This window comes from Micromys minutus (genome assembly GCF_963924665.1).
Source record: "Micromys minutus genome assembly, chromosome: 8".
In the NCBI taxonomy this organism is placed as follows: domain Eukaryota; kingdom Metazoa; phylum Chordata; class Mammalia; order Rodentia; family Muridae; genus Micromys; species Micromys minutus.
This window is the reverse complement of record NC_137977.1, coordinates 1,317,874-1,343,110: the sequence shown is the minus strand read 5'-3', so window position 1 is coordinate 1,343,110 and position 25,237 is coordinate 1,317,874. Positions and strand designations below refer to the sequence as shown.

The window sequence follows — 25,237 nt, the reverse complement described above, 5'->3', positions numbered from 1 at the left end:
TCACACACCTTGGTACAACAGCCAGGACATCTTCCAGAGAGGTTTAGTTGAAGAGGGAAGATCTATCCCGAAGGTCGGAAGCACCTCCATGGGCTAGGATCCCTGACTCAGAGAAAAGAAGAAGGAAAATGCACCCCAGCTACACATCTCTCTGCTTCCTCTGCCCGGGCTGTACCCTCAAACCGGAGTCAAATGAACCCTCCTGTCTTATGTCGGTTTTGTCCCAGAGATAAGAACAGTAGCCGATGACGGTGACTGCCTCTCTGCCTTCCCACCTCAGCCCACACTGCTCCTTTGAAATGTTACCTGGGTGAGAAAGCATCAGGGCTGACTCAGGTAGATAGGTTACCATGCTGACTGTAGAAAGGGAGCAGGGGGACCTGGAAGAGAAGCAGCTGGGGAAGGCTGGGGACAGTCAGGGCAGCATCTATAGAAGCCATTTCTGTAAGAGGAGCAGGTGCTGTCATTAAGGTCAGCATGGCCAAGGGAGCAGGACTGGACAATGGCCTCCCTTTCCAGAGCGATGTCACCAGAAGAACTGACGGAAGGCCACCCCCTCCTTCTGCTCTGGTCTTCTACAAGCCCAGTTTCAACAAATGAGAGGTTCTTAGACTTTCCAGGGGTGGGGGTGTCACTGGAGACAAAAATCTCTTGCTTGGGATTTTCCTTCAGTTCTTCCTGACAATCCTGAGTCATCCTACGCTTCACCGAGTGGACTTCCAGGGCCAACCTCATGTAAACAATTAATCTGTCTTCACTGTCAGGAAATGAATACTACCCACCTTTAACCAATGAGAAAGTGGAGGCTAGAGAGACATAACCATTCATAAAATGTCGGGCAGGCCTAGAAAGGAGGTTTGGACTTAGAAAAGACACACTGTGCACAAAGGTGGCCAAGATGTGCTCATTTCAAGAAGGTCTGCTACAGGGGCACAGAGGTCCCCAGGTGTCACATCCTTGGGTCTGTCGAGGGTAGCAGGCACACTAGAACACAGACTCTTATGCCCAAATCTGACTCTTCTAAGGTGGCCTCTGCTTCAGGGGCCCTTCAGGACAAGATGGTTTCCTCAGTCTGCACTCTGCAGGAGTAGCCCAGCCCAGCCTCAGGCTCTCCCAGCCTAGGCCTGCTACCCCACCCCACCTTTCCCAAGCTTTCCCATACTAAACTTCTTGCCTATCCAGACCCATCCTAGCACTCACATCACAGCGCTGAGCAGGCAGACAGCCAGGCTGAGAGCCAGAGTTCAGGCTGGCCTTTCCGACTCCTGGGCTTTCTGTGTCTATTTAAAATATAAAAGTCTGAAGGCGTTCCTGACAGCCTTCCCTCCATGTCCTTTTCAAGACACCTGGAAAGGACAAACCTTGCTTTCCTTCTTTCTTCCAATCTTGTTAGCATTTCTGCTCAGCACCCCCCCCCCCCATGCAACTTGTTAGCATAAAAAAATCTAACAGCATTCTCTAGGAACTGGCATCAGGGCTACCTAAGAGAACAATTTTCTATTCAGTACAGAACTAAAGAGAAGAAAGGTGATTTATGACAAAAATAATGAAGAGCTTGGGGGGGTGGGATAACGGCCTTATTTTTAGAACACCTTCAATTCTCAGCCGGAGCTGAGCTAATTGTTTAAGTTCTGAGAACCAGCAGCAGCAGCAGCCACATGTCTATTCCATCTGTGCAGGGAGGGGAAGGGACATGACAGCCCCCACACTCTTGTCTTATGCAGATGCCTGTCTGCAAAAACCTGACAACACTTCCATCATGAGTATGACGTCATGGGATTAGACATCCCTGGGAGAGACTGGAAGGCCGATTCTCAGTTGGTGTTGGATGGAACAAGATACATATTTTAAAAAAAAAAAGAAAAGGAGAAATACCTAGGTTTCAGCAGCTCCTGGGGAAGCTTGAACTGCAAGTGGCTGGTGGGACTGTCCCCAAACTGCAGGGCTCTGTGGGTGGCCTTGGTGTTGAGTGGTGGCAGGCAGGACTTTCCATCTTGCCAGGCCTCTATGCTCCTTGCCGTCTGAGGCCCATCTTGCATCAGCTGTGAGAGAGAGGAGAGGAAATGAGGAGCTAGTTAGGACAGGATTCTTGCTTGGCCTGTGTCATTTCTCACTCTGAAGTCTAAGATAGGAAATCTGCAGAGAAATGGAAGGCTTAGCAAATAGCCCCAGGGTCTCTCCACCCTGGAGAGTCCTTCCAGTGTGCCACCTGCTGTGTGAGACACAAGAGAAGGAAGGAACTTATTCTTAGTTTCTTTACTCTCCTGCAGTGTCCCCAGTGTCCATGTGGCTGTGATTTGGGGGCCTTTTCCTTCAGGAAGTTATGAACAGGTTGGAAGACGTGGCTTTGGAGAGTCCAAATATCCCTTTCCTCTTACTTCTTTTCTCAGGGGAATGCATGTAACTCAAGCTTATACAAGTCCAGCCTCTCCAGGGGACAGTGGCATCTGGAGCCTCTAGGGACTCAGTACTCCATCAGAAGAACCACAGTGTTCTCAGCAGACAGCCAGGAGGAAGCATCTATAGCCAGAGCAGGACATGGAGCCCCAAACCTGCCACCTCTCCTTCCAGAGCAGCGAAAGACAAGGCTGAGCAAAGGGGCTTGTCCTCACTGCCATCAGCATCACTGATGCCACACGACGTTGTCCTGTGTTGGACAATGCTGTCAACTTCTGAGCACTAGATGGGCTGGAGGAAAAGGCAGAGTCCAGGGTCTGGGCTACAGGGCTCACAGGTCAATGGGGATCTTCTTAGCCCAAGTGAAGGCTGAGGATTGGCTCGGGAATGAAGAGGTAACCCTTGCTCCCCGCAATGACTCTTGAGGGGGTGATGTTTGGAAAGAGCAGCTGATTTAAAAAGATGCTGTCCTAGCAGAGAGAAGCCCAGGCAGAAACCATCTTCCCTGCTGGACCCTGTTCATCATCGAGTTAGTGTTTCTCAGAACCAACCAAGCAAGACAGCAAAGAGAACCGAGGGTGGGGGAGGGGAGAGGAGGGGGAGGGGGAGGAAGGTGGGAGAGGAGGGGGAACAGATGAGGTGGGGGAAGGAGAGGGGAGGGATGAGGGTGGGGAGAGGAGGGTGGGAGTGTCTAGCTTCATGTTCCACCTGTTCTCTAGGTAGGACTCAAGCTTCATCTCATTGGCCTGTTAAACATACCCTGACAAGAGCAACTTAGAAGAGAAAGGGGCCATCAAGGCAGGCACTCGAAGCAGCTAATCATGTCACACCCATAGCCAGGAACAGAGGGTAATGTCTGCAAGCATGCTCACTGCTCACAAAACCTTTCCCACTCTAATGCAGTCCAGGGTCCCAAGCCAGGGAATGGGCCTCACCCCACGGCTGGTTCTTCCCTCACCGAACATGACCATCACCACGGTGAACCCGAGAGCTTTGTCGTTGGAGCTTTTTCCTCTCCAGTAACTGAGATGTTAAGTCGACAAACAAACTACCACAGGCTGTCATCTTCCCACTTTTTAGGTCATTTAGTAAGGGACTTTCTGCAGCCAATTGTAAATAACATCCCTAAAGCTTCCTTCATTATCAGGAGTTCTTCTCCAACCCAATCCTAGACAGATATGGTCCCAACCCAGGCCTGTTGGCATAGTCCTGTTTCTCAAGAGGACAGTTCAGAGCCCGTCTCAGCAATTTAGTAAGACATAGTCTCAAAGGAAAGAAGACCGGGGAAGTATTCTAGAAGTAGAAACTTGTCTATCAGGACAGATTAGTGTGCATGCAGACAGACACATGACACATGCATACACATACACATACGCTCGCGCGCACACACATACACACACACACACACACACACGCACACGCACACGCACACAGGGGTGGGGAGGAGAGGGAGGGCCAGATTCTGGGGAGACAGGGACAGACTACTAAATAAAAGCAACCCAAGCTTGCACATTGTTTAATGGAGATGTTTAATGCCCTCCCGAAAGTTTGACTCCTCATGTCTATCATTTCTTATGACACGTCATCACGCAGGCTGCCGCTCACTTAATGTGCTTTTACTCTCAGGAGCAGCTGAAGGTGCAGACTATAGAAAATGTTCAAGTCATGCTTTGTCGCAGCCTGACCTGGCATCAGAGTGAGGTTCACACTCTTCCCTTTGCCTCCTTCCTCTACCACAGTTCCCAGTGGTGATCAGGTTTGCAAGCTAGCAGAGACCCGAAGAACACGTTTATTGGGGGTGATTCTGTGCTTAATGTGAATCTGGGACTATAATTTACTGACCACCTATTCTTAGAGAAGCCTCCTTTAAAGACACAACAACACCCCACCCGCCCACTAATCTGAAGTTTAACATCTGGACCTGCCTAGTTTTCACTTCTGCTGACAGAGTGGTGGTAAAATGGCCGCAGCTTTGGGAAGATCAGAGAGGATACTCATGCAAAGCGCATTGTGCCACACACACACACGCACACACACACACACACACACACACACACACACACACACACACACACACACACACACACACATTCTGTCTCCCAGCTTTGGGATCCAGCAACCAATTACCCAACACAGCCAGTTATCCATGCTCTACACAGCACAGCTCCTGGGCAGCCTCTTCCTGGAGGGCCTCCCTGATTTCTGTGACAAGAAACTCCTGCTATACTAGTCCTGCAGCACAACATGCCCTTCCATGTGGGTTCTTTTTACTGTGTATACATTAAGGAACACATACAAACACACTTGCTTTGTATCCGGCGCCCTCCTGGTGATGCCTCCCCTGGCCCTCACAATGGCATGAGAAGTTCACCAGCATTTGTTTCCATTTACACGAATAAAAAGATCCACACAATAGGGACAATGATCGTGCCTAGCTGGGGTGTAACGCCTGACCCAAACCCAGTCTGCCCAGGGATCCAGTAGGCCTTGTTATATTTTCTCCACTGACAGACTATCCAGGGATCCAGTAGATCACATACGCCTTGTTATATTTTCTCCACTGACAGACTATCCAGGGATCCAGTAGATCACATACGCCTTGTTATATTTTCTCCACTGACAGACTATCCAGGGATCCAGTAGATCACATACGCCTTGTTATATTTTCTCCACTGACAGACTATCCAGGGATCCAGTAGATCACATACGCCTTGTTATATTTTCTCCACTGACAGACTATTCATGGAAACAATAATATAGTCTATCTCGCCTGGAGCTTGCACAGAAGAGGGAAAAGTTAGGTAATACATTCACTAATGTCCCTCAGAACAATGTCCCCATTATACCCTCCCTGCCTAGGCCCCCAGGGAATATCAACAACCCCACCATTGTCTCCACTCGGAAGACCTGCAGGTGCCTGTCCTTCAAAAATGCCACAGACTCCCCTATTTCTTCTCTTTCTTTCCAAATACCTGTCCCCCGTCCCCATAAAGCTCTCTGCAGCAGTGCAATGTAGTCTACAACCCAGGCTGGACACCCCAGGAATCTCTCCCAAATCAGATCGTTGTCTGAGTTAAGTATTTTCTATCTTCTGAACACTAGTAGGGTCCACTTCCTCCTCCCCAGGCCCTCTGCCCTCAGACTGGCTTAGTCTCCGCAGCTATCAGCTTAAAACAAACAGAATGCAGGACTTCATTTCTGAAGGAACAATTCTAAAGGCAGCCTTTGCTTCACAGTGAGATAACAACCCAGAACAGTCACGGAGTAAATTCCTTCTAAATTGCGCAGAATGTCTTTATTCAGCACTATCTGTCAATAACCTCTGTGCAGCAGGGGAATTCAGCCGGGCGAGGGCTCACGGTCAATGTTGACTCGCACTGGACAGAGACGGAGCAGCATGCTCAAAGCCGAGTGCTACTGGAAACTGAGTCAGGGTCACACATTGTAGACAAGTGCTCAATGCTGAGCTCTGCAGCCCAGTAGCCTGCTCTAAGAGAGCGTACCTCCACCATCTACCTTCTACTTGTACAATAAAAGGCTCACCTGTCCCAGCCTGAGACTCCCTTTCTGTAAATGTGACCAGTGATGTAAGAAAATCCACATGGAGGGCTTAATACAACGCCGGGTAGATCGAGGCTCCTCATTCATCTTACTGTGACCTCAGATACTGGAAGGTCACCCTGTGGACCCAGCTCAGAGCAAGCGATTCCTTAGCTCCTAAGCTTGTGTTTAACTCATGATAATGGTCACACTCTTCCATTCTAGCAACTTTTCTTTTTGGTCTTAGAGGCTCATGAGAATCACCCGGAGGTTCCTGCAAACTACAGGTATCTAAAAGCTGTTGGCTACAGAACCTAAGTTAAGGTCTGTTAGCAGATAGGCAGGTAGTTTTGGGGCCAGTCATCTTGACTTGGGGAGGGGTTGTGAGTGAGATGCTGTACCTTTAAATACCTGTAAGATCCTTTGTTTCAGAGAAGGCTTTTGTGATGCTTATTCTTCCGATGTCAATTTGACACAACCCCAAATCCCATGAAAAAGTCTTAATGAGAGATTAATGTCTAAAGTGGGCCCATCTGTGGACATGACCATGGGGAATTATCTTAAGTTAACTGATAGAGGAAGATCCAGACTACTGTGGGTGGCACCATTCCCTAGACAAAGAGTCCTGACTTGAATAAGTGGAGAAAACTTTCTGATTGAGCAATCGAGCAAGCATACATCATTTCTCTCTGTTCTTAACTGAGAAGGTGACATGACTCGCTGTTTCAAGTTCCCATCTCAACTTCCTAACAACGAAGGAACTATAACCGGGAATTGTAGTTGAAATATATTCCTTTCTCCCACAAGTGGCCTTTTACCAGGGTCTTTTAACACAGCAGCAGAAATGAAACTAGCTTATCCCTCTAAAGCAAACTGCCAGGAGCTAGTTTAATACAACCAAGATTATATTGCCTCTCTTCTAAGTGACCCAGAGTCAACGTTTCTCAGGATGATCTCTTTATAACACACGACCTCTCTACAGAGGGTATCCCTGCTCTACCGATTTTGGACAAAGGCTACATGAAGAGGCAGCATGACATCCAACTGAGCATGCTCGGGCCTGTGCCTCCTCTGCTGCGGTGGGATACTGTCCACATGGATCATCCAACTGAGCATGCTTGGGCCTGCGCCCCCTCTGCTGGGGTGGGATACTGTCCACGTGGATGCACATGTTTCCCCAGTGAAAGACCATTATCTCTTAGCTTGAGGAGAACACTTAGAGAATGAGTCTCAGTGTTCTTATTTGACATAAGGAACCCACCTTCCTTGCCCCATTGTCCCCTAGGTGGGCTTACTGGCGTTGCACTCCCAGGGTGAACTCACTGTATCCAGTTAGAGTTCCAATTCTTTGGAGACTGCAAAAATTGCCAAAGTTTTAACAAGATACGAAATAAATGTTGAAGAGAAAATCACTTTGTCATATTTTAGTGTATGTGTGTATATATCTATGTATATGTGAGCATGTGTGAGCATGTGTGAGCATGTGTGAGCATGTGTGAGCATGTGTGAGCATGTGTGAGAATGTGTGAGCTTATGTGAGCATGTGTGAGCATGTGAGAGCATGCGTGAGCATGTGTGAGCATGTGAGAGCATGCGTGAGCATGTGTGAGCATGTAAGAGCATGTGTGAGCATGTGTGAGCATGTAAGAGCATGTGTGAGCATGTGTGAACATGTGTGAGCATGTGTGAACATGTGTGAGCATGTGTGAGCTTGTGTGAGCATATGTGAGCATGTGTGAGCATGTGTGAGCTTGTGTGAGCATATGTGAGCATGTGAGAGCATGTGTGAGTATGTGTGAGCATGTGTGAGCATGTGTGAGCATGTGTGAACATGTGTGAGCATGTGTGAGAATGTGTGAGCTTGTGTGAGCATGTGTGAGCATGTGAGAGCATGTGTGAGCATGCATGAGCATGTGAGAGCATGCGTGAGCATGTGTGAGCATGTGTGAACATGTGTGAGCATGTGAGAGCATGTGTGAGCATGTGAGAGCATGTGTGAGCATGTGTGAGCATGTGTGAGCATGTGTGAGCATGTGTGAGAATGTGTGAGCTTGTGTGAGCATGTGTGAGCATGTGTGAGCATGTGTGAGCTTGTGTGAGCATGTGTGAACATGTGTGAGCATGTGTGAGCATGTGTGAGCATGCGTGAGCATGTGGACGTCAAAGGTCAGTATCACGTGCCTTCCTCTGTCGTTTGCTACTGTGGTTTTGGAATAGCTTTCTCACAGAACCTGGGGCTCAAAAGTTCAGCTGAACCGGTTGGCCGGTGAATTCCAAGGACCTTTACCTCCTCGGCGCGGGGACTGCAGATGATGCTACCGTACCCTGCTCTTTCGTAGGTGCTGGGATCCGGATTCTGGTCCTCATGCTTATGGTTGACTGTGTAGCCCTACGGACTCAGCCACCTCCCAGGCACTGACTCTGTCTTTTTGGTCCCCATTAACTGATGGAATGAGGCACCGACCACCAAAGACTAGGTGATGGCCTATTTCCCTTCCCCATCACTCCCTCTAGATGGGGTCAGGAGAGAAAAACCCAAGGTAAGGCTGGGCACTTACCTGATTGACATTGAAAGTCTGGGCCTTCTTAAATACCTTGGGACTTTTAAACAACAAAAGAAAAGGTGGCTTGTTTAAACTGCACCCTCCTAGCGATGCATCCTTCTTGGTAGATTTAGTGGCCAAATCCAGGACTTCTGGACTCTGTGACAACCTGGAATGAGAGCAAAATGAAAGCTATGACCAAATTTCTGCCTGGTGAGAGACCAGAAACACTGTCACTCACTGTCAGGATTCCTACAGGAACACTGTCACTCACTGTGAGGATTCCTACAGGAACACTGTCACTCACTGTGAGGATTCCTACAGGAACACTGTCACTCACTGTGAGGATTCCTACAGGAACACTGTCACTCACTGTGAGGATTCCTACAGGAACACTGTCACTCACTGTCAGGATTCCTTCAGGAACACTGTCACTCACTGTGAGGATTCCTACAGGAACACTGTCACTCACTGTGAGGATTCCTTCAGGAACACTGTCACTCACTGTCAGGATTCCTTCAGGAACACTGTCACTCACTGTGAGGATTCCTACAGGAACACTGTCACTCACTGTGAGGATTCCTTCAGGAACACTGTCACTCACTGTGAGGATTCCTACAGGAACACTGTCACTCACTGTGAGGATTCCTACAGAAACACTGTTACTCACTGTCAGGATTCCTACAGGAACACTGTCACTCACTGTGAGGATTCCTACAGAAACACTGTCACTCACTGTCAGGATTCCTACAGGAACATTGACACTCTGTAAGAATTCCTACAGGAACACTGTCACTCACTGTCAGGATTCCTACAGGAACACTGTCACTCACTGTGAGGATCCCTTTAGAAACACTCTTACTGTCATGATTCCGACACAAACATTCACCTCTTCCAGTCACATCTACACAATAGAAGGGCTCTGGAAACGCCTATGGACTTCAAGTGTAACATGGCTGAAATACTAGTTTTCATTTTTTCCTTTCTTAAAATGGGCATCATGCAGGAATGTGGAAATTAAGTGTGCAGAGGGGGAGTGGCAGACGTGTAAGGCACAGGAATGATGGTGAACATCAGGGTGGCACCAGGATGGGTTTATGGGAAGATCCGTGTGACTGGGATTGGTCGTGAGCAGAGGCCACAGTTAACCACTTCCCGATCCCTCTGTTCTCTTAGTCCCTGCTCCAGGCACGGCCCACATGCTCAAGAGAGCTGCTTTCTCAGCTATGGTCAGGAGCGAGAGCTGTGGCCTTATCTTGGCCCAGGACATCCATGCAGATGGGTGGTCAGAGGGGCAGTGTTGCCATTTAGGGAGGCTGCAAGTTCCAGCCCAAGGATCCCAGCCAGAGCCAGGACCTCCCATGGCTACAGGGACTAATGTGTTCTGAATTAGAGATAACATTGAAAGCTTAATGAGTGGAGTTCTGAACACCACTCTACTGAAAGTCCGTCCAGAGCTGCACAGATCCCGGAAATCCCTTCACCTTAGAAGCCATGGGGAGCTCACCCGATAATAGTGAAGCTAAAATGTGAATTTTTTTTCAAGGGTCATGATCAGAAAGTTAATTCTCATTAGATCTTTTCTAAGTTGCTCGGAGCTTTGGCTTGTTGGGTTTTAATGTATTTTAGAAATACTTAGAATGAAAGCCATTCGTAACACTGACAAATCTAATCCAGTAACTTGGATAGGTGGGTGGGGTCTTATCAATAACCACAGACAAAACGTTCCCCCACCTCTGGACGAAAACGTTGCTGATACAACCCTCGAAATGACCACCTCCCATGCGCAGAGACTGCTGGGCATTAGAGAAGCTGGGGAGTCTTTGGTTCCGTCTCAGAACCTGGTCATCGATGAGAAGGCGGAGGCTGGAAACAAAGAGAAGCAAGACTCTAGCAAACAGCAATGGTGACATCAACACCCACTCTCTAAAGGGACACTACTGCCTTCCACTCAACCATGTCCCCTAACAGGACTAGTCAGATCGGATGTATATTTTAGAGTACAAAATATTTTCATATATTTTTACATCTAATACTTTAGTTACATAATATACATATCTGCTCAAGCAATTTTAATAAGAGGCTTATTTATTTTTATTTTGTGTGCATGTGTGCCTTGACTGACTGACTGAATACCCCTCATATGTGCCCAGGTCGGAGGAGACAGAAGATCCTCCGGAACCGGAGTGGTGGAGGCCTGTAAGCCATCATTGGGCTCTAGGAACTGAAGCTGGGTCCTCTTAAAGGGAAGCCAGTGCTCTCTAACCAGCACCTTCTCTCTAGCCCCACAAGGAAGTTTTGCAACATGAATGTACCAATATAGTTCACATTCATAGGATGACACCAATCGGTCTGGCACCCCAACCAGTCTTGCTGCTAACTGTACTTCTTAGCTTTCTTCAATCTCCCAGAACAACAAATATCCAGGATTCTGATACAATGGACTTGTTTTTAAACTGGTGGGCAGAGAATCACAACAGAGCACTCTTATGTGAGCCATCTCTTTTTTGGAGGCACATCTACACCATTCTGTGTGCAGGTTTATAATGGTATCTCATGCATTTAGGATGTGTAGTCCATTTTGAGTTTTTATCTCTCCACATACATCCAAACACTGATTTGACTGAATTATGACACCAGTACAGAACTGGGGAAATGCTAACACAGAATAGCCAACTAGTGTCAGCATCAGGAACAGATGCTCTGCAAAGCTGCACTGGAGAACTCCATTGAACTAAATAGAGCCTGGCGGCAGATGCAAACCACTCACCCCGAGGTGTCACTTATTACAGAGACATGATGCAGTAAACCGTCCATGTAGGTCCCTGGAGACTTGAAAATCGGGTTGCTGCTGTCCCTGGTGCTCAGCTCAATGTGGCCATCTTCCAGGGTGACCAGCAGGCTACTTGTCTGTAAGCATCCCAGAACACACCATTAGACGTGACAAATGATCAAGACTAGGTGTCATGCAGTCGGGGAGCTTTGGCCCAAATGCTTTGACTCCCCTATTTTGGTCAAAAAAATAGTTGTTACATAGTTTGCCTTCTTGTTTATGGATATAAAAATGTTATGCAAATGACTTCGATGATGCATCAGTCTTTTTCCAGATGTACTGAGTTTTCTCTTCAGCTGTACAGAACGTTAATGTCACATCTAATTTCCACATTTTTGCTCTCATTTTGATGAAGTTGTTTCTATTAGAGTTTATTCTCCTCTGCTAAGTTTTACAGCAAGGAGCTGACTCATCATCTTCAGGGGAACTATGTGGGGTGACAATAATGACGCCTTTTCTGTGATTCCCATGAGTCTTTTATGTTCTGCTCATGATTTCCAGGAAGCCCAGTTTTCCATGCCAACCTGTTCTCATCCAAACACTGGCAAGATGATCAACCCTTTCAGTTACTGAGTAACTTAGACCTATCATCAGAACATTTTCTATTTCACTTCCATTCACTTTCCTTTATCAAGTCTAATTTCTGAAGTTCTCCATAAGATGTGGGTTTTCGATGGACTTTTTATCTACAGCAATTTGCCCAGTGCAGAGACAGACAGTGACGACTTCTGCTGCCATTGGGGGGACAGACTATGCTTCTTCACTAATACTTTATGAACTTTAGCAATGTCCCTAAGATATTTCCAGAATCCCTCTACAGCCCTGGGATGCTCTAACTTACTGCTAATCTAATTCTTACAGCTCCTTTTGCTCACTCTGTGACTGAATATGAGCTGTACAAACAGCAATGGTGACATCAACACCCAAACACTCTCTAAGGGGACACTACTGCCTTCCACTCAACCATGTCCCCTAACAGGACTAGAAGAAAGAAGGATTAGGAATTAAAAGTGCTAGATCAGAGCTGGGGCCGTGGTTTAGTTAATCAAGTGCTTGTCACACAAGAACCTTTGTCCCACAAAGGGTTCAAAACCCAGAAACACACACACACACACACACACACACACACACACGCAAAAGGCTGGGTGCTGTGGTGTATGTTTATAATCCCAGGGCTGGGAAGATAGAAACAGGAGGCTCTGCAGAGCTAGCTTAGCCTACTTGGTGAGCCCCAGGCTGCTGGGAAGCCTTGTCTCAAACAAGGTAATGGTTCCTGAGGAATGCTACATGAAGTGTGCTTTGGCCCAGAAATTCACTGAGAGACAAAGAAAGAGAGAGACAGATACAGAGGAACACAGAGTCAGAGAGAGAGAGAGAGAGAGAGAGAGAGAGAGAGAGAGAGAGAGAGAGAGAGAGAGAGAGAGAGAGACATAGGGAGAGGGAGAGGGAGAGGGAGAGGGAGAGGGAGAGGGAGAGGGAGAGAGAGAGAGAGAGAGAGAGAGAGAGAGAGAGAGAGAGAGAGAGAGAGAGAGAGAGTCAGACAGATAGACAGACAGACAGACAGATAGGAGAGGGAAAGAATGAATGAACACCAGGTCAAAGTATCCAGCTTGAATAGATGACCTCTACTGGCTTATGGCACACCATTTAAAAAATGTACAGAGACTGGTAAACAAGATGGTAAGAGATTTTGCTCTGAGACTAGCCACAGAGCCAGCCACTGCCATCTTTTAGATCTGATACCAAGAATCTGCTGTGATTGGCAAACAAGCCTAAAGAAACAATCAAAAGCATTTTTATTTAAAAATCCCATTCTTCTGATCAGTGGATTTCTAAGCTTACTCTTACATCTTTGGGGCTGTAGAGGACATCTTCTTGTAGAACAGAGAGAGTCCCAGTGTCTGTTCTTTTTTATGCATGCCTGTACAGTGGCTGCACATGTCTGTGGAGGACAGGCTGACTTCGAGGTCTTCCTTGGCTGCTGTCTACATTATGTGCAGACACGCTCTTACCAAACCCAGAGCTTGCCTTTTTGGCTGGTTCTATTTCAGGAGACTGAGCCCCAGATTGCTAGGGGTTGTCCTGTCTGCTTCCCTTGACCTGAGATTATAGGGGGGCTGCCATGCCCACGGGCTTTCACAGGGGACTCAAATGCCAATTCTTTGATTTACAGTGAGCACTTGACTTGTCAAGCCTTCCTCCCAGCCCAAGGGAGGATTTCTGCAGCTCTACTGCATATGAAGAGAGAACACAAGTCCCTGTTTTCTCTAATTCTCCCAGGATAAATATTTTCTTTGGAGTAACTGCTACAATACAGGAATCTGAAGACCCTCCTCTGGAAGATGTAATGAAAAAGAGATAGTAAGTAGAAATCCTCATCTTTTCCTAAACCACATTATACTATAGCTGTTGCAATTCTTTGTGACACATGACTGCTCAGGACACACAAGCTGAGTCTATAGTTTATTATGTACCGTCCAGTGAGATTTCTCTCAGGATCTCTGCAGGCGGAGAATTACTCACGCCGGAACTGTGATGGCAGATAAAATGCCCAGCTCTGCTTCCTTCAAAATCTCAGCTGCTTTTGTCTGAAAGCCTGGAGGCAGGCTTTTGTCTTACTCAGAACACACCGCACACTATGCTCACCCGCGTCTGATGATTTACTAGTGCGCCACTGGGTTGAAAGGTCTGAAACCCAAAGGAGAGCTGGAAGCGGTCAGCCAAGGGCATGTCCAAGTTTGTAAAACTCATCTGTCCTCCTCTGGAGAACGAGGCGGTTCGCACAAGCTGAAACGCAAACACAGAAATGATTGGCATTATAATCACTTCTTGGATGCCCAGATATGGGCTCTCGAACTGCACCCCTTCCCCGAAAGTGATGACCACCATTAGTGCGCTCTGCCACACAATCAGGAACCAAGCATCTGTACAGTTTTATGTGTATAGCTGGTAATCTTTACAAACTCACTGCATGAAGCCAGCTCAGCACAGCACCATGAGCTCCCTGGGACACACTCTGTCACACAGTTCTGAATCTGGCCTACCTTCCAGTCTTCTGAGCATTTTTTGGTTACACCCACAGTATCATTCAACCTGACAACCCCACTGGTTTTCTTCAGATTCTTCATGCAGCCTTGGAAAGCAGGTGTCGAGATGTTAAACCTGAGGACGGAATGTAGAAAGGGGGACCCATGAGGCTGGGCTCCCCTGATATGCTGGCTTTCTGGTACTTCACAATGGATAGATAGAAAGTCTATGAATAGGCAGCAAACTGAAGGTGTTATAGAAACATATCCTGAGAAATTTGAGGGCCAGGGATGTCCTGAAAACCTTTAGGCTCTATTTTCCTATTCACTGTGTGAACTCAGAAGAAATTGTTAGTTTTTAGTTTTATTAAATTCTGGAAAACATGGCTGGTTTAATCCTTAGGTTTGAACTTTATCTGCCTCCCCACCAAACTACATGAGCAAGTCATCATTATGAGAATCAAATCCACGGATGCTCAGAAAGAGCCTGGCATGATGTTGGATGCAGGGATGAACACATGGGTGCCTCAAGAGTTCCAGGAGCGGGTGAGGGTTGTGGGCTCTGGAGCTGGGCTGTCTGGGTTCAAGTTCTGTGTCTGCCTCACCAAGCAACTTTATTTCTCTGTACCGCTCTAGTATAAAAGGCAGACCTGCTTCTGCAACATGTGTCTGCCATGTGATTGATTTACATGCAACACACTCAACTGACACGTATGGAATCCCAAGGGCTCACTGCACATAGTAGTGTTATCGTACACACCAGCTGGCTACATCACCCTTTACCTCATGTGTTACCTGACTTAAGGTACCATTATCATCTCCCTCTGGCTGAGTAGTACATGCATGTACATGTGTGTACATATTCTTGTGGGTGTTTGTACACATGTGCTGTTGAGGGCAGAGGTCAGCAATGAAGTCTTTCTTCCTGTATTGCTCTCCACCACATCTTTTGAGTCAAGGTCTCTCACTAAAACTGAGGCTCAATAACTCAGTAGACTGGCTGGCCAGGAAGTCCGACGGGTCCTCTTGTCTCTGACATCTACCACTAGGACTATAGGCACATACTACCATTTCTTTTATTTATTTTTTTAAATGATTTTAATTTATTATATGAGTTCTCTGGTGCATATACATCTGCATGCCAGAAGAGGGCATCAGATTTCCTTATAGATGGTTGTGAGGTACTGTGTGGTTGCTGGGAGTTGAACTCAGGACCTCTGGAAAAGCAGGCAGAGCCTGCTGGGCCGTTGGGCCATCTCTCCAGCTTCCTCATTCTGGGCTTTTTAGTGTGGGTGCTAGGATGACGAACTCAGACTCTCATGCTTGTTCAGTGAGCACTTTATGGAAGGCTCCATTTTGCAGCCCCGCCCCCGAAACAATTTCTATACAGAGCTTCCTACGTGGTGCCCTGGCATGCCCGTTTGACTTCACTTCCTAATCCGTGTGGAACTGGATTTGTGTAAAGCATTAATACATAATCTGACTGAGGCAAATATTAATGTTTTTTAATCAAACGATGAAAATTCAATCCTGGTTTCATTACAAATCCCCAAGGTGGCTTCATTTATCTAATTGGAAAGGTGTTTGCCTTTATTCTAGTCTAGGTCATTATAAACAGCAGAAGTACAAGGATCACACATAAAATTAAATTTCATTAAAAGGAAAAGCACATCCTTGTTGGCATTGTGGCTTAATTAGTTCATAAAGACATCTTGCACCTTGGGAGAGGAGGGAAGTTCATTTCAAAATCTGGGGCTGGCATCTTTTCAGATACGTTCACAACACTGTCCTGGGCCACCTGAGGGTCTAGACTTCCTCATTCTCTCCAAGGACTGAACTTGCTGGAGGAAGCTGATTATGCAGGGACAGCGGTGGATGATTGCTCACACCCTGGGCCCACCTGCCCACAGAAGCTTGTCCCGTTCCCGGCTGGAGCCCACAGCCACGAACGATCAAGAAGAGCAGAGAGAGCAGCTGAGCTGAGTGACTGTCAGACCGGGCTGATGCCACCGTCCCGGGAGCTTTGCCGCCATATCTCACGCTATACTCAAACCTCAGGAGAAAATGTCCCGCTTGGTTTCAGGCCATATCAGGAAGGACTTTTAGGTTGGATTAACAGACAAGTGATCCCTGATTATAATTTCAAGTCATTCAAAGATCTGGGTCCTCATCCCAGGAGGCTGAGAGAGGGTCACCCACGGGCTCCACAGAGCAAAGCTGCTCGAAGCAGCCACAGCTCTACTGTGCTCTGTCCTACCAGGCGTGAACTCTCCGAATCTCCTCAGGGCCTGCCACTAAGCCGGGCTCCTTGGGAAGAGTCCTTCTGAGGTCCTCTAAGCCACCCCATCCAGTGATCCACATCAGGGACAGTTGCAGGGGCTCACTAGATGACCAGGCAGCTAAGACAGGCCAGACACAGATAAACATTGCTAACATTTCATTTCTGAAGAAACAAAAGGTCAGGAAAATATTTTCAGGGACATCTGTCCCCTTTGCTTATTTCTCTGCGCTTGTGATTTTAATTAAAACAACGGGGGAAAATATAAACTTCCCCAAAAAGGGGTGGAGTAGCCTCTTCTTGTTTGGCAGCATAAGCAGATTGCCAGGAAAGCTAACTCTCACACAGACACACCCTCCCTCCCCTCCCTCCCCCCTCCCCCTCCCTCCCCTCCCTCCCTCTCCTCCCCGAATGTATGTTCTCATTCCATACGTGCCCATGGACGCCTCTAATGGGTAAAGTAATAGCCTTAGCAATTCTGTTGTTCTGACCCTTAGTAACCAGCTGGATTCTTTGTGGTTCCTGTCCTTCCACGAGTAATAATGGGGGATGGTGTGGTGCCACACACTTTATCTAACACCCTGAATTTTGGATAGCCAGTCCCATTATTACAATTTTTACAATCCATTTTCCTACTACACGGTTGGTATTGCAAACTGTTTGGGCTAATGTTAAACAAGGAGCCTAGACTTATTGGTAGCAATCCCTGCCAGCATAAGGTGGTCTACTTTAATAAAAATGCCACATACCAGGTTGGCAAGATGGCTCAGTAGCTAGGGCTCTTCTGTGAAGCTTGATGGCCTGGACTCACAGGGTGACAAGGACTCACAGGGTGGAAGGACAGAAGCAACCCCCATGAGTGGCCCGCTGGCCTTCATACATGAAGTGGTTCCGCTCCCCACATAAAAACCCCACAACTTCATCTTACCTTTCTCTGATTGCAATTGGAATTCCTCCCAAGTAATATGTGCTGAAATCGAATATTTCCCCTTCAATTCTTATACTATGTTCATTCATATTTATCCACATGCGTCTTTGGAATTTTCCAATTGTGATTAAAATCTGAAACGAATGGGAAACAAATCAGCCAGCACCGAGACAGAAGCCTATCTGTAATGTCTCAGAGTGACTTGGCTTCATTTTCCTATGGGTTTGTTTATACACAGGGCAGACGACTGCTCAGCAGCAGTGTGTGGTAAAAGTCCGATACTGTGTGTCTGTGTGCATATCCATGTTTCTGCATGTTCATCTATGTGTATGCCCGTGTACAGAGCCCAGAAAACATCCATTGCTCCTTGGCCATCGTTGACCTTTGATCTGAGATGAGGTTTTTCACTGTCTGGCACTGCTGGCCCAGGAGCACGAGGGACCTGTCCTATGTCATCTGTGCTGCTGGGACAACAGCTCTACCACACCTGGCCTTTTCTAGGCTCCGAGCACACCCTGAGCCATCTCCCCAGGCCACCCAAACAGTAGTTCTCGCCTGTGCTTGCGACCCTCCAGGACCACCGTAGCACTGAGAAGGTTGAGAACTATTGTCCCAAAACATCACAGTAGAAATGGTTTCATTGCAATAGATACGTTCTCACTGAAAGTTATTATGGTTTACATCATTTACATATGCTCTATATTGTATTTCATGCTTAAATGCTCAGAATTGTGAAGGGCATACCCACAGTTAATAAGTTCATCTTGTAATAGGGTTTGTGTGTCATTTTGTCTATTTTTGGGGGGGGCACCAATTTCATTTTAAAGATCACTGACTTCTAAAAATTCAAATAAATAGACTTCTTACCGAATGATCTCTCCCATCGTTGATGGTGTCTCGAATTCCTTTCTCTTTAGGTGGCTCTGAATTTAGTTTGTATCTCACCATGAGATTGCCGTCTTCTATATTCAGAGATATGAAGTTATCCTGGAGTATGGAAAAAGGCAGATTACCAGAAGGCCTGGCCGAAGAACAGGAGAGCGCGGATCTCCAGGGGCTCTTGATGCCCATGGTGGCCTTAGCTTTGGTACCTCCTGAGCTAACAGGGGGGTTAGCACGGGGAGACCCCATGCCCAAGAGGCAGCCATTGGCTGACTACTATTAGCAGTGTGAGATATCACAGTGCCCAACACTCATGACAAACTCAGCCAAGCCAGCCAGCATCCTGATTTTATTTAATCACAACCGGAACCAAAGAGCCATGTATAGAGTCATTTTCTCCCTTCTCATCCAAACAGTCCAACTGAACCCTGGGATTTCCCCTTAACTGTCTCATGCCTCATCCTCAGCCATATCTCCCTACTCCAGTGATCCTCCCCTGTTCCCCTAGAGTGGTCCTCCCCTGTTCTCTGCAGTGGTCCTCCCCTGTTTTCCTGCAGTGCTCCTCCCCTGTTCTCCTGCAGTGGTCCTCCCTGTTCTCTGCAGTGGTCCTCCCCTGTTCTCCTGCAGTACTCCTCCCCTGTTCTCTGCAGTGGTTCTCCCCTGTTCTCCTGCAGTGGTCCTCCCCTGTTCTCCTGCAGTACTCCTCCCCTGTTCTCTGCAGTGGTCCTCCCCAGTTCTCCTGCAGTGGTCCTCCCCTGTTCTCTGCAGTGGTTCTCCCCTGTTCTCCTGCAGTGGTCCTCCCCTGTTCTCCTGCAGTGGTCCTCCTTGTTTCCCCACAGATCACCCACCTCCGTGCAGCCAGGGCAGCCTCCTGCGATCGCCAGCGGACACACTAACTTACTTTGATCTCAGTGACAACTCAGACCCCCAACAGACCCAACAGATGCTCCGAAGCACTGGGTACCTCTTCACTTTGCTTCTCCTCGAGCCTCACTGGCCACCCTAACCACATAAGCCACCTTTTATCCTGCATGTTTTCATTAGCAGACCCTTCTGTCCTCTGTCTCTGCTGGGTCCTCTTCAGTGTCACCCTCTCCATGTCATCAGGGTTCAGAGTCTCTTCTCAAGACTCTGACATTGAATGTCTTCAGTTCCCCTCTACACTGCTCACCACCGTGAGGAAGCAGTAACTGGCTGACTGGCAGTGCACCTGTGCACTCCCACGTTCTTCTCTAGAGGGCAGGGTTTGGATCATCCCAGTCAGCACCGTTTCTTGGCCACCCACGGAGTAAGTGGTTTCTGTTACCAAATTCTCTACGATAAGAACTCTCTGTGGGATCCAGAGCCCGTGCCTTCATGTAAAAAGCTTTTAGTGTGGAATCTAAAACCCTGCTCTGGAGTCATCCACTCTTGAGCCAGGCAGCGGCAGCAATACGGATCTCCTTAGCAGAGGCTCTAAGGAGCCTTACACAATGGCGTTACGTAAGTTTCCTCCAGACTACATACTATTTCTGGTTCTTAGTCCCCAGGAACTTCAAAATGGAAAACAAGTTGAGCATCCCCAAACTCCAAACTCAAAATGGGAATGCCTCAAAATCTAAAACAGTTTGAGCGTCAGCCCAGCGCCACAATGCTAATAGTTTAGGATACACAAACATTGCTCTGTGTACAAAATTGTTAAAAGTGTATTGTAGGTAACTATCCTCAGCCTACATATATACAGTATACATTTATAAAGTATACATGGAGTTCATATTAGATGTGGGTCCTGCGATGGTTGGTATTAATTCAACTTGACAGAGCCAAGAATCACCTTGGAAGAGTGTCTCAGTGAAGGACTGGCTGTCCATATTGGATTGGCCTTTGGACACATCTTTGGGGTTGTCTTGATTGGCTTAATTGGTGTGGCAAAACCCAGCCTGAACCTGTGCAGTACCTTTTTCTGGTATTGGACCCTCGACTGTGCAGGAGAAAGCTAGCTGAGCAGTGAGCATCCTCAAGATATCTCTCTCTCTCTCTCTCTCTCTCTCTCTCTCTCTCTCTCTCTCTGTCTGTCTCTCTCTCTCTCTGTGTCTCTCTCTCTCTCTCTGTGTGTGTCTCTCTCTCTCTGTCTCTCTGTCTGTCTGTCTTTCTCTCTCTCTGTGTCTGTCTGTCTGTCTCTCTCTGTCTGTCTCTCTCTCTCTTCCCCCCATATATATATATGCAAATATTCTAAAATGGAAATTAGCCTAAACTGTGAAACACTATACATCCCAAGCGTCTTAGATGTCCACCACCTGAAGCGAGGAGAGCTTGTTTTGGAGTGCAAGTACCTTGGCCTACAGGTGCTGGCTTCCTGCCTAGCTCTCTCCAGCCTCCAGGCTGACTGGCACCTCTCAAACCATCAGAGCTAAGGGACCAGACCGACCTCAGAAAGAAGAATGGAGCTGAGCCTTTGTTCCCACCTGGCAGGCAGAAGTTTGGTAAAACTTCAGGCCCTGCATCAATTTGCAGACTGTTCCTCTGGAATATTTTTCTGGAACTCTGCTTGTAAGAGCAACTCTACAAGATTTGTTCTGGAGTTCAATGCAACAAAGCCAGTGCAGAAGAACCCGAGCAAACTTCATGTGCCCGCTCCCTGAACTGACAGAGGCCACTGCAATCCTGTCTGAACATGACCATACGGCATGCTCCTAGCCTAAGGGACGTAAGATTGGTTCTCCGGTATCGCAGGATTATATGGTAGTTGTAGGTTTAGGTTTGTTTTATTTTTGTTGAGACTCCTTCACAGTGATTTGCAAAGTTGCCTGCGTTTGTTTATTCTTCTACCACCAGGATTTAAGGGCCCTTCGCTACATCCACGCTGGCCTCTGTTGTGTTTGTACTCCCGAGGGTACATTCTGACAGGAACGGTGGAACCCTGCAGTTCATTGCACCCATGCAAAAATAATCTGCATCTCCCTGATGGCTATTTATAATCCTGATCAAAAGCTCGTGATGCAGAAGGTCTACTTTATTATCATTTTCTTCTTGTATTATTTTGCTAAATGCTCATATAGTCAAACTGCATTCTACAGCCATGAACTAGGTGCTCTCAGCCTTGGTTAGAGAAGCATTTTGCCAAGGTTGACAATACACAACTAGTGAAAGTGTTTAGAACAGGAGAGAAGAGCTAAGTCCTGAAGGATCCTCTTCCTCAACACCACTACCCACTACTAAGTACCACGGCTCAGGGACCATCTATGTCACACTGAGAGCATGGGTGGGGGAGGTGCTCTCTAGCCCCACCTCTTACAGAGTCAACATTGGCATCTGGTGGTAGCTATGGCAAAGAGATTTAATCTTCCTTTGAATGTGTGGCTTTGGTAGATTTCCCATGATCCACTGGATGGCCCCATACATATAGGCAGCACTGGTTGGACTTAGTAAATAATTAAGAAAAAAACCCATCAAGTCAGGAGGGGATTATTTAAGGGGTTTGAAAGAGGTAGAGAGAGAGAGGGTAGTGGATATGATCATATTTTATTGTGCACAGTATAAAATTCTCAGAAATAAAGAAAAATATTAAAAACAAAGAATGACCCACTGACCCAGGCTGCTACGGCCTTGGGAAGTCAGGCTCCAATCTATACGGGTTGTTTGCAACGGCCCACTTTCCCCAAAATTGCTAGATACGGTGCATGTACAAGTAGTTTCTGGACATTTGGCATAAGTTACCTGGTTTTCTGCGAAGAACAGTAGCCCTCTGTCCACGGTAGTCTGGATGGTCTGCATGAAGTTTGGGAAGGGAGCGTTTGGCTGAGTGGGAATGCGAGCATAGCCCGTACCTTCAAAGTAGTTTCTGTCCGATTCTTCCCTTCTCCTGTCAACACCAGCCAGATGTTACTGATTAAACAACAGAACAAGGAATACACAGGCACAATCTTGCTATCATGTCTAGTCAGCCTTTCTTTTCTGTGTGCTCTTAAACACTGCTCTGGAGAGAGAGTTCAGCGGGTAAAGTACTTGCTGTATAAGAATGAAACCCCAAGTTTTGATACTCAGAACCCAAATCAAGGGTGAACATGGCAGATATATCTGTAACCAGTGTGGGCGGGCGTGTAAAGGCAGGTGTACCTAAGGGCTTTCTAGCCAGCCTAGTGAGCTCTAAGTTGAGAGAGAGACTTTGTCTCAAAAATAAGGTAAGAGTTATAAAGAAAAGGACTAATGATTACTTCTTGTCTCCATGTGTGTACACATGGATGAATCCACCTGTGCACACATACATATGTTATATTATGTTCATAAGAGAAAGAGAGAGACAGAGAGAGAGAAGACAGGTGAATGAGATGTTCTAGAATGGATGTTCTAGAGATGTCTATTTAGGAGAAAGTGGCTAACTAGCTGAAAATATTTACATGTAAGAAACCATTAATTTTCAGTGTTACCTTCTTCTAAATTTTAAATGCTTGCTCTTCTTAGATAGGAATATCCCAAGTCTTTTAAATTGTAGGAATGGCTAGGAGCTCAGAAGAGAACATGTGGTTTGAATAAGCATTGCTCCTACGGGTTCAACAATTTGATTGTTTGTTCGTTAGGTCTTAGGAGGCATGGTTTTGTTGAAGTGTGGTCTTGTTGTAGGAAGTGTGCCACTGGGGGTGTCCTTCGGGGTTTCAAAAGCCCATGCCAGGTCTAGTGACTTTCTCTCTTGTCTAGCACCATGTCTGCCTGTGTGCTTCCTATGGTGACAATAGTGGACTAAATCACAAATGTAAGCAAGTCCTGGTTAAATGCTTACTTTTATAAGAGTTGCTATGGTCATGGTGTCTCTTCACAGCAACAGATCACTGACTAAGACAAAGCAATTATCAAATAGATTCAGAAGAATCTAGAAAGTACCTAGAAAGTCAGTCACTTTATGGAATACTATATTTTAAATCTTAATTACATTATTATGTGGCTGAATAATCCAATATTGAGGCTTTTGTTGTAGAAGGCTCTAAAAATGTAAGATTTGTTGTTTAAAATATATTTATTATTATCATGTGCATGTGTTATGAAAGTAAGTATGCTACATTGGTACATGCGGAGATCAAAGCACAACTTTGTGGAGTTGGTTTCCTCCTGCAATCTTTTCATGAACTCAAGAATCAAAACCAGGTCTTTACGCTTGTATAACACATGTTGTTACCCATGAACCCATCTCATAATTCCAACAATTCATGCTTTTAAAAGCCGAGAAAACGACTAACCTAATTTGGTGTATAAACTAGGGTAAGATGCGTGTTCTTTAAATTTTAGGGATGGAGCGTGGTGGCTGTTAACATCAGGAACACACCCACCACTGGAAGGTAGCAGCCCTGTATCCCTCCAGCCCGGGTCTAGGGACAAAGTTGTCCGGGCTTCACTTACCTCCTACAAGGCTCCACTTCCGTGGTGTTGAGATTGAAAGTTGTCTTGAAATTGTACAAGCTTAGAACGTTTTCATTGAGGTCATCTAGTTCGATACAGCCTTTGTATGGAGGGAACCTCAGTCTGCTAGGAAGCTGAGAGAGAAACAAGACACAGCTTCAGTGAGTTGAGCAGGAAGGGAAAGTGGCCGTGTGGCACTGAGACTCCCAACAGTGAACTTAGCATCAGTGCAAGGAATGTGGTTCATTTGTCTAAACTCAGGCTGGTCGTTAATCTCCCCGCCTGTGTGTGTTCATCTGCAAATGGAGATGATATTAATCCTTATCAACACAGTACATTACATTAATGCTCTAAAGCTTAAAACACTGGACAAAGAAAGCACACCTTAGCTGTTACTACTGGGTGTGCTTTGAGAGTATATGGTTGATTCGCTTTTGTCTAGAATTAGTTAAAACACAAACATGATGTCACTATACCACATCAGAACTAAAGTATTCCTCTCAGAGAGTCAGCACTGGTACCTACTTCAAAATCAGGAGGGTAGCCTCCAACATAAAACACGGCGTCCTCGGGATCCAAATTAAGGAGTGCGTTGCTGCTGCCGCTATCCAGGTCATAGACCCCAGGAGCTTTGGGTTTATTGGAGGTGGCTTCTTTGGTGTAATTAAGCTTGGCAAATTGATATATTCTGTGAAAATTAGATAATAAAAATATAAGAGAAAATGAAAGTACTCAAAGCCACTATGCCAAAGGCTGAGTAACATGTCAATGGGAGTTTGCTGATCAAGTTCACAGCAAGAGTCGGCTGGACTGTACCTCTGGAACTTCACCCGGTCCATAACTGCCTCCTGAGACTCACTCTCCGTCAGAACCTGATCGATCTGAACTTCAGCTTCTCGATCGCCCAGGTTGTAGACACACGTCAGCTGGCCGTCTACAACTGCCATGCCAATGTAGTCCTTAGAGGTCTGGGGACACAAAGGCCACCTTAGAACTCTTTGTTTAAAACAAAACAGCATTAGAATTTCTTGACGATATTGTTTTGAAACTAAGGATTAAGACAGTGAGGCCTTCAGACAGACAGATTACAGAGCATGGGTGTGACAAGAACTGGGAACCCTCATATCTTTTCAAATTCTCACTGTCTACCTCCAGAGGACCCCAGACATTTTACTACTGAGTCATTACAGGCCACTTGAGACATTTGTCAGCCCTGACTCCTTTATGGACTGAGTCACTGATCTTCCCATTGTTCAGCCTAATAGTTTACCTGCACCTACTGCAGAGCAAGCAAACTTAGGTGCTCATCAGCGTTCATCAGTAAAAAGGATGACCCACTTCTCCGCCCCAGGTACCAGGCAGTGTCCTCTTAGCTGTGGCAGCCTCAGCTATGATGCTTCCCCACTGTCAGAGTGAGTTATGTGAGTGTATTTCTTTATT

The 25,237-nt window shown here is 46.6% G+C and overlaps 1 protein-coding gene across 1 annotated transcript in view; it reads right to left on the bottom strand.

The window, feature by feature from the left end:
- LAMA3 (laminin subunit alpha 3) overlaps positions 1–25,237 on the bottom strand; it is a gene marked incomplete at its 5' end in the record, with an annotated part of 209,094 nt that overhangs the window by 14,346 nt on the left and 169,511 nt on the right. Inside the window, 12 exons of the mRNA XM_080919740.1 lie at positions 1,876–2,042; positions 8,496–8,649; positions 10,215–10,346; positions 11,251–11,390; positions 13,960–14,100; positions 14,358–14,475; positions 17,546–17,679; positions 18,413–18,532; positions 22,124–22,268; positions 23,798–23,931; positions 24,323–24,485; positions 24,614–24,765. Of these exons, the coding sequence (XP_080775866.1) occupies positions 1,876–2,042; positions 8,496–8,649; positions 10,215–10,346; positions 11,251–11,390; positions 13,960–14,100; positions 14,358–14,475; positions 17,546–17,679; positions 18,413–18,532; positions 22,124–22,268; positions 23,798–23,931; positions 24,323–24,485; positions 24,614–24,765 (1,700 nt within the window). The remainder of the gene's footprint in view (positions 1–1,875; positions 2,043–8,495; positions 8,650–10,214; positions 10,347–11,250; positions 11,391–13,959; positions 14,101–14,357; positions 14,476–17,545; positions 17,680–18,412; positions 18,533–22,123; positions 22,269–23,797; positions 23,932–24,322; positions 24,486–24,613; positions 24,766–25,237) is intronic.